The sequence below is a fragment of the Perognathus longimembris genome, chromosome 13 (assembly GCF_023159225.1).
Source record: "Perognathus longimembris pacificus isolate PPM17 chromosome 13, ASM2315922v1, whole genome shotgun sequence".
NCBI classification, from domain to species: Eukaryota; Metazoa; Chordata; class Mammalia; order Rodentia; family Heteromyidae; genus Perognathus; species Perognathus longimembris.
Window position 1 is genome coordinate 52786854 of NC_063173.1, and position 14041 is coordinate 52800894.

Genomic DNA, 14041 nt, shown 5'->3' on the forward strand with positions numbered 1-14041 from the left:
AGGTGGCTCCCACCTGTAATTCTTTTTTTTTTCTTATTTATTGTCAAAGTAATGTACAGAGAGGTTACAGTTTCATATGTTAGGCCTTGGGTACATTTCTTGTACTGTTTGTTACCTCCTCCCTCATTCCTCCCTTCCCCCTTCCTCTGTACTCAGATAAGTTACAGTGATAGCACAGGTACAACCACAGGAAGGGGATACAAGAGGATCATCAACAATAGAAGCTACGGTTTCACATGGCATGTTGAAAGTAATACAACAGTGATGTAACAGTCGTTTCCATGACATGGAGTTCATTTCACTTAGCATCATCTTATGCATTCATAAGGGCATAGCTATTGGGCTCTTGTGATCCGCAGCTGTGACTTGCCTAAACCTGTGCTAATTATTCCCTCTGAGGGAAACCATAGAGTCCATGTTTCTTTGGGTCTGGCTCACTTCACTTAGTATAATTTTTTTCAAGTCCTTCCATTTCCTTACGAATGGGACAATGTCATTCTTTCTGATAGAGGCATAAAATTCCATTGTGTATATGTACCACCTTTTCCTGATCCATTCATCTACTGAGGGGCATCTGGGTTGGGTCCATATTTTAGCTATGACAAATTGTGCTGCAATGAACATTGTTGTGCTTCCCACCTGTAAATCTAGCAACTCAGGAGGCTGACTTGTAGAGGACTGAAATTCGAAGTCAGATTAGGCTGAAAATTTCCCTACACTCTAGCTCCAAAATAACTGGCAAAAAGCCAGGAGAGAGGTATAACTCAACTGGTAGAGCACCACTAAGGTAAGGCCACTGAGTTTAAACCTTGGTACTGGAAAAAGATATAAAGAGATGGAGAGAGGGAGAGATTATATATATATACACATATATGTATGTGTGTGTGAGAGAGAGAGAGAGCAAGAGAGCGAGAGAGAGCAAGAGAGCAAGAGAGAGCACACGAGAGAGAAAGAGAGCACTAGCCCCTCAAGTCTCTTTGCTTTGGAACACCTGGATTCTATTAGTGACCTTTTTGAAGGCAGCTTTCACATCCTTGTTTCTCAGGCTGTATATCAGAGGGTTCAGCATGGGTATGACTACAGTGTAGAAGACAGAGACAATCTTGTCTTCCTCCAAGGATTTGCTTGAACCACTCCGTATATACATGAAGGTGAGGGTTCCATAGAACAGGACCACAGCAGTGAGGTGGCAGGCACAGGTGGAGAATGTCTTGGCCCTGCCACCTGAAGACTTCATCCTCAGAATGGACCTGATGATCAGCAAGTAGGAAATTAGGATGACCAAGGCATTGACTACAATCACAATGTTGGAGAAGAAGACAATGATAATCTCAACATTTTTGGTGTCACCGCAGGCAAGCTTCAGCAGGGGAGGGACGTCACAGAAGAAGAAGTTGATCTGATTGTCTTCACAGAAGGACAGAGAGAAGGTGCACGTGGTACGCAAGATAGTTCCAGACAGTGAACAGAAATAGGCTCCCATCACCAAACCCCAGCAGACTCTGGGATTCATGGCTGCAGTGTAGAGCAGTGGGTTGCTAATGGCAACATAGCGGTCATAGGCCATCACGGCCAGCAGGAAACACTCTGTGCCTGCACAGATGGTGAAGAAGAAGAACTGGGCAGCACATCGGCTATAGGAGATGACAGTTACATCTGTGGCGAGTGTGGCCAGGATCTGAGGGGTGATGACTGAGGTGTAGCAGGCATCCAGCAGGGAGAGGTGGCTCAGGAAGAAGTACATAGGGGTGTGGAGTTGGACATCGACCTGGATGAGAACAGTCATTCCCACATTCCCCAGAAGGGTGGCAAGGTAGAAACCAAGAAACAGAATGAAGAGGGGAACCTGCCATTTGGGGTGCTCAGTAAAGCCCATGAGAATGAACTGAGTTACTTCAGTGAAGTTATTCTTGGCCATGGATTTAATGTGAAATACAAGAATGGCATAAAAAAATCCTAGAATTAAGAAAAAATTCTAATGACACCCCCCCGAATTGAACAGAATCTTTTATTCCCCCCTTTATGATTTAAGTTTAGTTTTCAATTCCAGGATTCCTTATAGGATATATTTGTTTTTCAGAAATCTTGAATGTGGAGTATTCCTTGGGTATTTTCTGAATTTTATGGAGCTGAGTGTTGACTTTGCATTTTGATTTGAATTCATCCAGGTTTATATTTTGGAAATTTCTGAGAAGGTAAGGGACACATGATTTTATTTTTAAGATTGTATAGTATCAAGACATTTATTTCAACTACAACGGATGGTTTTGTCTTCTCTACCACATACTGTGTGGTCATCTGTTGGCTACATGAGCTTCAATCAGTGATCAGTTCCTCACTGAATTCTCAATTTGGGCAGAGTATTCTCTGTACCTTCCACAAAGTGAACTTAGGTTTATGCCCTTTCCAGATATTTACAACAGGTTAATTGTTTTTCCCCCATATGAAAGCCTGTGGTAGTTGTAAGGCAATTCATCTGTACTTCATGTTGTCTATTCTATTATATAGTACACACTGATCTATATTTTTTCCTCTTATAAGTTTATGCAAGCAAGCAGTGCATCATTGCCCCATCAGGTTGTGTTAATAGCTAAGCATTTTTCTCTGTATTTTAGTCTTTCCACATCTTGCTCACAGTATTCTCACTAGCATGATTATGAAAGCTTTCATACTTGTCTTGCTCCATTTACTTACCTGCTTTTGAGCAACTTATCTAACCCCTTATATTTAAGTTTCTTCTGATAGCATGCAAAATACATCGCTGTATATTGTTCTGAGTAGTAAATAATTTAATGCCTACCAGCAGTACAGAAAAGTGACAAACACATAGAAACAGTTAAATAATGCTAGCCATTATTTTGTACAATTATTTAAACAAGTTTTGTATTGTGTCTGAAAGAGGATACATTTCCCTCAATGTAACTTGCTAAGTTTAAATAGTATACTTAATTCTCTGTATTTCTGTCCCTATATCTATATCTATCCATAACTCTGTTTCTATAATTGACCGAGTAACCTTGTCTCTCTGTAAAGAAGATAAAGATATTGCTGACCTACTTCTTCTTTCCTGATTTATATCTCATTAAAATACTTCAGTCTTGATGGGAACTCAGGCTGGCCTATTGCTGGCAATTACCACTTCCTTGTGTCACCATGAACTAGAATCTATGTCAGATGGCTATCATAAGAGACAAGTAACTTAGTAAGCTAGTGAAGACACTGGTAAAAAGACAAACAGTAGCTAGACAAGTTTGAAAAATACTACAAATAGATCTCTAAAAGAGACAAAGGATACATTTCTCAGAGAGCGCCAGAATCATCACACGGATCTTCTTCCCATGACCACCCCAGGTCAGTGCTCATTGGCGAATTAAGTAATTAATTTCTTATTCTGTCTTGCTTTGCTTCTGGCAAGAGTCACCATGAAGCACTGCCTTGTGGAAACAATATTGGCACTGGGGGCTGAGCACAGGTTTGTAAGCCTTGTTTGAGACATTGGTCAGCTTCTGACTTGTATCTGTGCCCCATATTTAGGGCAAAAATGTTGGCTGGAAGTGAGCCAGAAAGTTAAACTGGTCCCAGTCCCAGGAGCTCAATGTAAGTCCTTCAAGAAATCTTTAAACTGAACAGGCAGATTAAAACTCTCACACACAGCCATGGAGGGAGTGCGTATAATTGTGTGACTTCCCTTATATCAGTGTTATGCCTTGAGGGCTATTGCCAGGCTAAGCCTAGGGTGAGGTACAAACATATTTGATTCCCAAGAAAACTTTCGGTTGAATAAGCTAGTTAGAATCTCCATACATGGCCGTAGACCTACGGGTGGGTGAAGACATTCCGGGTTCTGGAGAATCTGGGTCTCTAGCTACAAAATGGAGGAAGCTTATGGGAAGCTGCTGGCTGGGGCATAGCCTCTGTGATCTGGCTCTGCCCAAAGAGAGAAGAAACAGGCAGGACTCCATAGGTTGGCCATAGCACTTGGTGGTGGTTGCAATTTCCCTTCTATTCTCCAAAGGAAACATTAAACTGGAGGATTGTAGAGAAAAGGGAGGGGCTCCTTATGGACTATCGTGTGAAGCCATTGAACTTCCTGAGCAGGCTTTGAGAATGGCACAGCCTATTTTCTGACTCACTAGTTTTACTCAGAGACCAAGATGCGTACCTCCAACCACTACCTGACACACCTAGAAATGCCAGTGAGAATTCTGGAAGGATGGACCAGCTTCACAGAAAGTTTACTACTCCACAGGATCAGTTTCACTCCATCAGCTGCTCCTGATCTGGAGCTTAAACTTATCATGGAACACTGGCACTCAGGCCGCACCTGGTCAAGCCTGGCTCCTAATGAATTGCAGAGATTGGAAGAGTGCATTTTCTTTGCTCATCGACCCCTAGCAGACATGTATTGTACTCAACAAGGAAGAAAGGCTGACTATAATTTGTTTTACTCTTTTTTTCCTCTCTGTTATGTTGTCATTTCCCTCTTTACATTTTCTTTTCACGTTTCTTATTTCTCATGTACAAACCATTCTACTGGTACTTTATTTGATCTCCTTTTCTTATTCTTAACTTTCCCATTTCTTGGCAAAACCCTACAAAAACCATACTTCTCCATAGCAACTATCTCATATTTCTGTACACTGGCATTTTATATACCTGCAGTACTCACATTCCACTCTCCTTCTTACCATCTTCCTTACTTATTCACTTACCCTTCTTATTTTATTTTATTTTATTATTATTATTATTTTTTTGGCCAGTCCTGGGCCTTGGACTCAGGGCCTGAGCACTGTCCCTGGCTTCTTCCCGCTCAAGGCTAGCACTCTGCCACTTGAGCCACAGCGCCACTTCTGGCCGTTTTCTGTATATGTGGTGCTGGGGAATCAAACCCAGGGCCTCATGTATATGAGGCAGGCACTCTTGCCACTAGGCCATATCCCCAGCCCCTACCCTTCTTATTTTTAACAACTAATATTTAAGCCTACACAAGTTTTATTTTTTTAAGCTTCGACCATACTGCGTAATGATGCCACCCACCTTGCATTTGTAATGTGATTGGTTTTATAGATAATGTTGCCAATGGTATTTTACCTTTTGTGATGATCTGGCTTGGTATTGAATTAGTGAAATTGTTATCACTGAGTTATATCCTCAGAGCAATGGTGAGACAACATATCAACCCTGTCAATACTCAGTCCTGCTAGAACATAGAGACTAATCCAGCAGAAAGGCTCTTGATGACCAAACCCCCAAAGCATGGATTGACTTCAGGTGAGAATAACCTCACTATAGAAACACAAGAGCTGAGGTGTAGCTTGGTGGTGAAGGATTTGCCTTCCAAGTACATTGTCTTGGGTGTGATCTTGAGTGACAAAGAAGACAAGACACAAATAAAATCACAGCTAGATAACAGGGAATATGAGAAATATGAAGATAATGTGATACCTCAAGAAGTCAACAATCACACAGCAAAGGATTAGAATGACAGTGGAAAGCCCAATATTTAGCTCAAATAAAAGTTGTTAAGAATGATCAATGAGGGAGGAGGTAACAAGTTGAATAAGAAATGCACTCACTGCCTTACATATGAAACTGTAACCCCTCTGTACATCTATTTGACAATAAAGAAATAATACAAAGAGAATGATCAATAAAATAAAAGGGGATATGTATAATCACTTCACTGAAATAGGAAAGAATACAACTAAATGAATTAAAAGAGATTTCAAATAAAAAGCTAACTGTAACCAGAATAAATGCAAATAAGCAACTAACGGAATTCAAAGGGCAAACAGACGAATAGCTAAAAGACCTTTAAAAAGATAGATAAAACAGATTAATGATATAAAGAAGTTAATGCAAGACATGAATAAGGAACTCAAAATGGTACAGAAATTCTGAAACAAACAAACAAACAAACTAAAGTGTTGGATAGGAAAAATACAGTTAAAATCCTCTTCATCAGAGTAAGTCAAACAGAAGACACAATTTAATGGCTGGAGATAGGTAGGTGTAGTAGAAAAAGCAAAAGATGAATAAAAAAAGATTGAAGAACTCTAAAGGGAATTTGAAAGAACTTGTGGACTATTAAAAGGCCAAAGGTATGGGCATAAAAGAAGGAGGAGTTCTGGTTAAAAGGAACAGAAAACATAGACAAGAACAGAAAACTTTCCAAATCTGGAGAAAGAGAAGGCAATCCAGCACAGGAGGCCCATAGGACTTCAGACATAATCAGGAGAGAACTTCTCCACAGAATATAGTTAAAACGTGAACTACATAGAACAACAACAAAAGTATTGAAAGCTACAAGACAGAAATATAGTCACTTACAAGGGCTGGTAAGCCTATCAGAATAATAGCAGATCTCTCAATTGAAACCTTAAAATCAAGGAGAGACTGTTACATATTTAGACTGTAAATAGAAAATAACTTTCAGGGCTGGGGATATGGCCTAGTGGCAAGAGTGCCTGCCTCACATGAGGCCCTGGGTTTGATTCCCCAGCACCACATATACAGAAAATGGCCAGAAGTGGCGCTGTGGCTCAAGTGGCAGGGTGCTAGCCTTGAGCAAAAAAAAAAAAAAAGAAGCCAGGGACAGTACTCAGGCCCTGAGTCCAAGCCCCAGGACTGGCCAAAAAAAAAAAAAAAAAAAAAAAAAAAAAAGAAAAGAAAAGAACTTTCAGCTGGCTGCTGGTGGTTCACATCTATAATCCTAGCTACTCAGGAGGCTGGGATCTGAGGATCAAGATTCAAAGCCAACTTGGCCATGAAAGTCTGTGAGACTCTTATCTCTATCAGAAAACCAGTGGTGCTGTGGTTGAAGGTGATAGAGCACTAACTATGAGCAAAAGAGCTCAGAGATAGCACTCAGGCCCTGAATTCAAGCCCCATGACTGACCAAAAAAAGAAAGAAGAAAATAACTTTCAATTATGATTACTATACTTAGCAAAACTATCACTCATAATAGAAAGAAAATAAAAACTTTCCATGAGAAAGAGCAAAGCAGCAGAAAGTACTACATAGCTTTCAGAAGTAATAGTGAATATTAACATACTCAAATTTCTAACCAAAAGACACTAGGTTAAAAAGTAAGTCCTAGGGGGGCTGGGGATATAGCCTAGCGGCAAGAGTGCCTGCCTCGGATACACGAGGCCCTAGGTTCGATTCCCCAGCACCACATATACAGAAAACGGCCAGAAGCGGTGCTGTGGCTCAAGTGGCAGAGTGCTAGCCTTGAGCGGGAAGAAGCCAGGGACAGTGCTCAGGCCCTGAGTCCAAGGCCCAGGACTGGCAAAAAAAAAAAAAAATGTTAAAAAGTAAGTCCTAAATATCTGTTTTCTACAAGAAATGAACCTCACTGCTGACAGTAACTATTGGTTTAGGATAAGAAGTTTGGAAAAAGTTCTCCTAAGCAAATGGACTCCAAAAGAAAGTAGGAGTAAATATATTAATATCTGATAAAGTTGAATTCAAAAAAATTAAAAGGGAAAAGGAAGGTCATATTGATAAAGAGAAAAAATCCATTTAGGGGATATAATAGTTGTTAACATTTATGCACCAAATGTCAGTGCATTGAATTTCATTTAAAAGTGCTACTGGAATTAGAAACACATAGAGAATGAGAAGTGGAAATAAATGGCATACTGAAAGCATCTATCATTTGTTCTCCATGAATGAGAAGCATTTGGTGACACAAAATTGACCATATACTGAGGAAGGTAAGTGTGGATAAAAAGGAGACACCCTGGGGATGTCACAGCACCCAGGAAAACCACAGAGCCACAACCACAGCGCAAGGAAGGCAACAAGGACATGGAAGCAGGTTCTCTCCTGAGTGGGACTGGAGAAACTGAAGATGGAAATACCAGGTAAAGTCACATGATCCCACAGAGAGACGTCCAACTTCACCTGTGGGGAAAGCACACATACCCCACCAGCTTATCCCCAGCACACTATCGTGTGAGGCCATGACTGATCCACTATGAGAAGCGGGACTGGGGAAAATAAAGAAATTCTGTGTCCTCCTATCTCTCACAGGGTAGAGTTGCCATCTTGAGGAAGTTTCTCTGGAAGCCTCGGGACAAGAAGAAATCATACTCTTACAATCTCCGCCCCCCCCTCACCTTTTCAAATGGTGTTTGGGCTTGAACTCAGGACCTCTGCTATTAGGTAGCTTTTTCACTCAGGGTTTGCGCTCTACCACTTGAACCATACCTCCACTTCCCACAAATCATTTTGCCATAGAACCTGAATGTAAGACAATTATATAAGAGGAGTATGAAGGGAAGGCAGAGCATCTAACATGTGCCAGTAGAAATGTTTAATCTCTAGAAAGCTATGCCGCGGCTTAGAAACCAGAGCCTGGAAAAGCCCAGGACAGGGCTAAGAGGTAGATGAATGCGAGTACCTAGGTGCCTAGAAAGTGGCTGTAGTTCTCACTACAGAAGTAATTTTGGTACCCCAGAGCCTGCGTAGGTGTGGAACTTGCTGCCAAGCTACAGTATCTAAAAAAAGCCCAGTGTGGCCCACAATTAGATAGAGGCAGCCACTCAGAGGCCTGGTGAGCAAGGAAGCTCCATGTTAAGCAATATGGGCATCTGTCATCCACTTGAACTCTGAAGGACCTGGCCCCATGTAATATCTTTTAAGAGAAGTAACGCTCTTAAGCACAGATGTAAAGCAGCCTTTTGTCACCTGTGAAGAGGTCTATATGCAAATATATAGACAGATAGGCAGAGACAGAGGGTCATATCTTGTTTTATATAACCATGCGGGTCCCTGTGTTGGTTTGATTGCTCTGAGTGTTATATTTGCTGAACTATAAGTTTTTTGTTTCTGTGAGTCAGCTAAAGGCCATTTATCTACCAACTTCTACATTCTAGTATAGAATTGTTGCTCCCTTTAGATTCAAAAACACAAAAGAAAACAAACAACAAGAATAGAAAGAGATACCTGAATGAAATAAACAAGGTAAGGCAGATCATGAGGGAGGAATTCAATAAAGACCTGGACATCTTGAAAGGAAATCAAACTGAAATCCTGGCAATGGAGAGGAAAATTACCCAAATAGAAGAACGCAATGGGTAATAGAACAGGAGAAGTTGGAAACAGTGTATGAGAGGCTGAAATTAAACAGGAATTAGCTCAAACCCTAAAGAGGTTGGAAACATACTTAGAAGATACCAAGGGGACTTAAAAGATGTCTTGGACTCTGTCTGAAGAGCAAACCTATGAATTATTGGGCTAGAGGTAGAAGAAGAAGAGATACAGCAAGCCATAGAGAATCTATTCAATAAAATAATGGCAGAAAACTCACCCAGCCTTGAGAGAGGGTAGCCCACATGATGGATACTTACAGGTCTTCAAATAGGCAAGGTAAGAGATGAGACACTCCTGGATACCATATAATACAAACACTAAAATATAGAGTAGGAAAAGTATATTAAAAGCTGCAAAAGAGGAGACAAGTAGCCTAAAATGTCAAGCCCATTAGAACAGCAGCAGATTTGTTGACAGAAACTTTAAATGAAAGGAGGATATGGAAAGACATAATTCAAGCCTTGAAAGACAGCAGTTGCTGATCTAGACTACCATACTCAGTGAAAATATCCTTCATAATTGACAAATAAATAAAAGCATTCCAGGATAAACAAAAGCTAAAGCATTCATGACTACTAAACTAGCAACTGCAAAGGATGTTTAAGGGAATCCTACCCACAGAAGAAGAAAATTGAAAACAAAAACAAATACAAGAAAGTACAAACATTACACAAAGAGTCGATTAGTAAGGCACAAACAGCCAAGTAGCAAGCATCACAGAAACAACAAAAGGACACCAAATATGATACATCTTTCAATATTAGTGTTGAATGTTAATCGTTTTAATTCTCTAATCTCAAGACACCAAATAGCGCTTATACTCCAAACAAGATTCAAACATTTGTTGCCTCTAAGAAACATGTCCCAGTGGCAAAGAAAAACACAGAACTCCAAAGCAGGTAGGTATAGCCATATTTATATCTGATAAACTAGCCTTCAAACTAAAATCAGTCAGAAACTCATTTCATATTAATAGTGATCCATGAAGAGAAAATTACAGTTGTAAACATATCACAAATAGCAGTATACCCAAGTTCATTAAGCACTTTTTTACTTACAAGTGCTGATAAAACAACACTGTCAGAGTGAGTCTTTAATACCCACCTCTCACCAGTAGATAGGTAATCCAAATGCAAGATTAACAAAGAAACCTCAGCAGTACATGATACACTATGAACCAAATGGATTTAACAGCTGTCTTCAGAGTAGTTCACTCAGTCAGGGCAAAACACATACTTTTTCAACAGCTCATGGACCTTACTAAAAAATAGACCATATTTTAGAAAACATAGCAAGTCTACACAACTCCTTGAAATAACTCCTTGTATTCTACAAGACTGTAATGGAATTAAACTAGAACTCCACAACAAAAGACACTACAGAAAAAAAAAAAGACACTACAGAAAATATTCAACCACAAGGAGGCTGAACAGTACATTGTGAATGACATGTAGCTCACCCGTGAAGTGAAGGGAGAATAAAAAGTTCCTAAATCTGATGAAAAGGAACACATCCTACCAGAACTTCCCAGATTCAGTGATGAGAGGAAAATTTATAGCCAGGAGTGCTTATATAAAAAGACAAAAGCAAAATACACCACCCAACACCCAGAAATAGGAAAAAAAAGCAAATCCCAAGTTAGTAGATTAAAATAAATAATAAAGATTAGAGCAGAAATTAATTAATTAAATGGAGACTAAAAAGTTTACAGGGAATCAATGAAATGAAAATGGTTCTTTGAAAAGTAAGATTGATAAACTCCTAGTTTATCAATTTGGCCAAAAGAAGGAGACTAGATACTCAAATAAATAAAATTAGAGATGAAAAAGGGATTATCACCACAAAGCCCCCCAAAATCCAAAGGATCTTGAGAGAACATTTTGAAGTTCTATAGGCAAGTTACTTTGAAAAAAATGGACAAAGTTGTAGATATAGATGATTCACCAAACATGAACCAATATAACCACTTAAACATGCAATGAGATTGAGATCATAATCAAGAATCTTCAACAAAGAAAAGTTCAGGACCAGATGGATTCATGGTTGAGTTCTACCAGACCATCAAAGAAAGATTGCAATACTCCTCAAACTCTTCCATGAAATAGAAAAGGAAGACACACTATCCAAGTCATTCTGTGAAGTATTACACTAATTCTAGAACTAGAGAGAGAAACAACAGCAACAACAAAAGAGATTTATAGACTGATCTCACTGATGAATGTTGATGTAAAAATCTTCAAAAAATAGTCTTGCAAAACAAATTCAACAGCATAGGGCAAAAAATCCTATAGCAGGATCAGATTTGTTTCATCAGAAGGGTGTAACAGTAGTACAACCCATGTAAATCAATGCATGCAACACATAACATAAACAAGATCAAGAACAAAAAGATCATATGATCATCTCAGTTGCTTCAGAAAAAGCTTTTTAGAAAATTAAACACATGACAAAATATTTGAAGAAACTAGGAATAAAGAATGTGCCTGTATTTAAAAAAGGCTGCATATGACAAATCTATAACCAGCATTGTATTAAAGTCAGTAACAAGATAAGGGTCTCCACTGTCCCCCCATTTTTCAGTATGACACTAGAATTCCTATTTAGAGCAATAAGATATGACCATTATATGGTTAAACAAAGTGAAGCTCAGAGTAATTAAGGAAGTTGCTCAACTCCCTCTGCAGCTAGAATGGGAGAGAATCAACATTGGATCCCAGGATTTTCTGATTCCAAATTCTGAACTCTTTCGTCTATATGCCGCCACCTTACCCTTTCAGCAGGAGAAAATCACCTTTTCTGCAAACTCTAGCCCTAGGCCTTTCAATTCAAAGCACCTCTCTATGATAAATAAGAAAATGTTCAACTTTCAGGGGAGAAGAGGATTAAGATTGATTTTGGACTTCTTTCTGTTTTCTTAAATTTTTTTCTTCTTCTTCCACTTTGTGAGTCACGAAAGGCTCAGTTGTATCATATCTGTCTCTATGTCTTTGGGAATTTTAATTGTAGTCTCAAATTTTCCAAGAATAAAAAAAAATGAGAAGACAATAATAATTTTATGAAAACTCAGAATGGATTTTTACCTAATGTGTTAGAATTTGCTTAGTTGCCAGGTTACTTTCTGAGATATTCCAAGAGTTTAAAACCAGGCTAATGATACATAGTTTTTTCATGATGTGAAGGAGATACTCTGAGCATTGTTGGTGTGGATAGCATAGATAATCAGCAGCCTCCCTGAGTGCTGGTAAGCTCATAAAGGAAGCAGAGCTTTATGGTCATTAAATATTTTAGAAAGTTGAAGCATGCTGATGGGTTGACATTATTATCTGTAACATGCTTTGACTATAATATTTAATAATAGAGAATATGAGATCTCTAGATGGTATGCTATAAGAGAGAGGGACAGAACTAGAGAGTGGGGGACACAGAGAGGACAGAGAAAGGAGATTTCTGAGACTTCTCAGTGCTAACATATTACACATTTACTAAGCTTTTGTTAAGTCAGGTAGTGGCTAACACTTTGAAGTGATTTCCTTGCAATTTGACAACACCATTATGAGATAATACTATCTTTATTTTACAGATAGGGAAATTGAAGATTAGAAATGCCAAGTATCTTGCCTGCGACTTTACAGATATAAAGCAAAGGAATTTTTATTCTACCTTGGTCCCTTCACCCAAGTTGAAATAATAGTTTGTTGCCACTTTTCTGAAAACATCAGTAGACATCTGCTCTGTGGCCATTATGATGTTACATATTTTGCATACATTATCTTGTGTGATCCTTAGAATTCTATGAACCAGGTATTATGTTTTATTTGGGAGGAGACTGATAACCTGAATAATTAAAACCTTTTTTTAAAAATCAAGGTCACCTAAGTATTGTATCTAATCCAAGGCTGTTTTCTTCCAAATTCAGCTCTCTCCATCTCTTTCACATAGATAGAAGAAGTGTAGTAATTTATGGAGACATCTCTTATATCAGCTCTTCAGTTTAGTGTCAGCCTCTTCATGAAACAATTTTCATTTTCTAGTATTTATATAGTGACACACATAATTAAATTAAAGTTGTAAATTTCTAAAAATTTGATCTATTCTTATTTGTAAATTTCATGTAAAAGTTAACATTCTGTGGTGTTAAGAGATGGCAATTGGATAAGAAGGCCAGGTTCTCTGCCCAGTTCCCCTTTCCTATTTTGCAGGGACCTTAATTCAGAGTCAGGATTTACCCTGGATTTCTAGGGTAAGACATAAATCTTAATCACCTGGTGAAATAGTCCACTGGATTAGTCTTGGGCTTGAAATCAAATTTAGCATAAGGCCAATTAAGCATTTTGTAGAAAGCAACGAAGGTTGAGACAGATGAATGTAGATGATGAATTTGAAGTTTGTATCCCACTCAGCAAACCTGTAGGTATATAAAATGCTTCAGGGGATGGTCCTATGGAGGTTATGCAGTGGGCTCAAGGTTTTCCCTCTGGATCACAAGCCAACATGTAGGAAAGTATCCCCATCCCTCTCCCCGCCCTCCCCCCCCCCTTCCCCCACCGCCCTGGGCTCCTGGAAAAACCCTGCCCTGCCAGAGACAATGGATTCAGAAGAACCTCATTATCTCATTTTCTCTACACATCTTGGAGGACAAAACAAACCTTCTGGGATTTCATGGAAACTCTTAAACCATGAAGTTGAGCTTCTATGGGGAATAAAGTTGTTTTGTTACGGGCCCTCATGTTCTGCTGTCCAGCACTTAGTGTAGCATCAGGACTTGAACTCAGATTTGAGGACATTGGTCTGTTTATAGCAACCCTATTTCTGACTTTATGTTTGTGTCAGAGGCTGAAACCCAGCTGCATGGTCTGTTCAGAATTTTATAATGAATGTGACTATTGACTCTAAGAAGGAGTGTGTCTGGAATGGTCTAAGCATGATTTAATCACATCACTG

The 14041-nt window shown here is 39.1% G+C and overlaps 1 protein-coding gene across 1 annotated transcript; it reads right to left on the reverse strand.

Moving 5' to 3' along the window:
• Nucleotides 1-967: 967 nt before the first annotated feature.
• Nucleotides 968-1918, reverse strand: LOC125362578 (olfactory receptor 9I1-like). Its single transcript, XM_048361399.1, has one exon. It carries the CDS (start codon nt 1916-1918, stop codon nt 968-970), a length of 951 nt encoding a protein of 316 aa, XP_048217356.1.
• Between the last annotated feature and the right edge of the window lie 12123 nt (nt 1919-14041).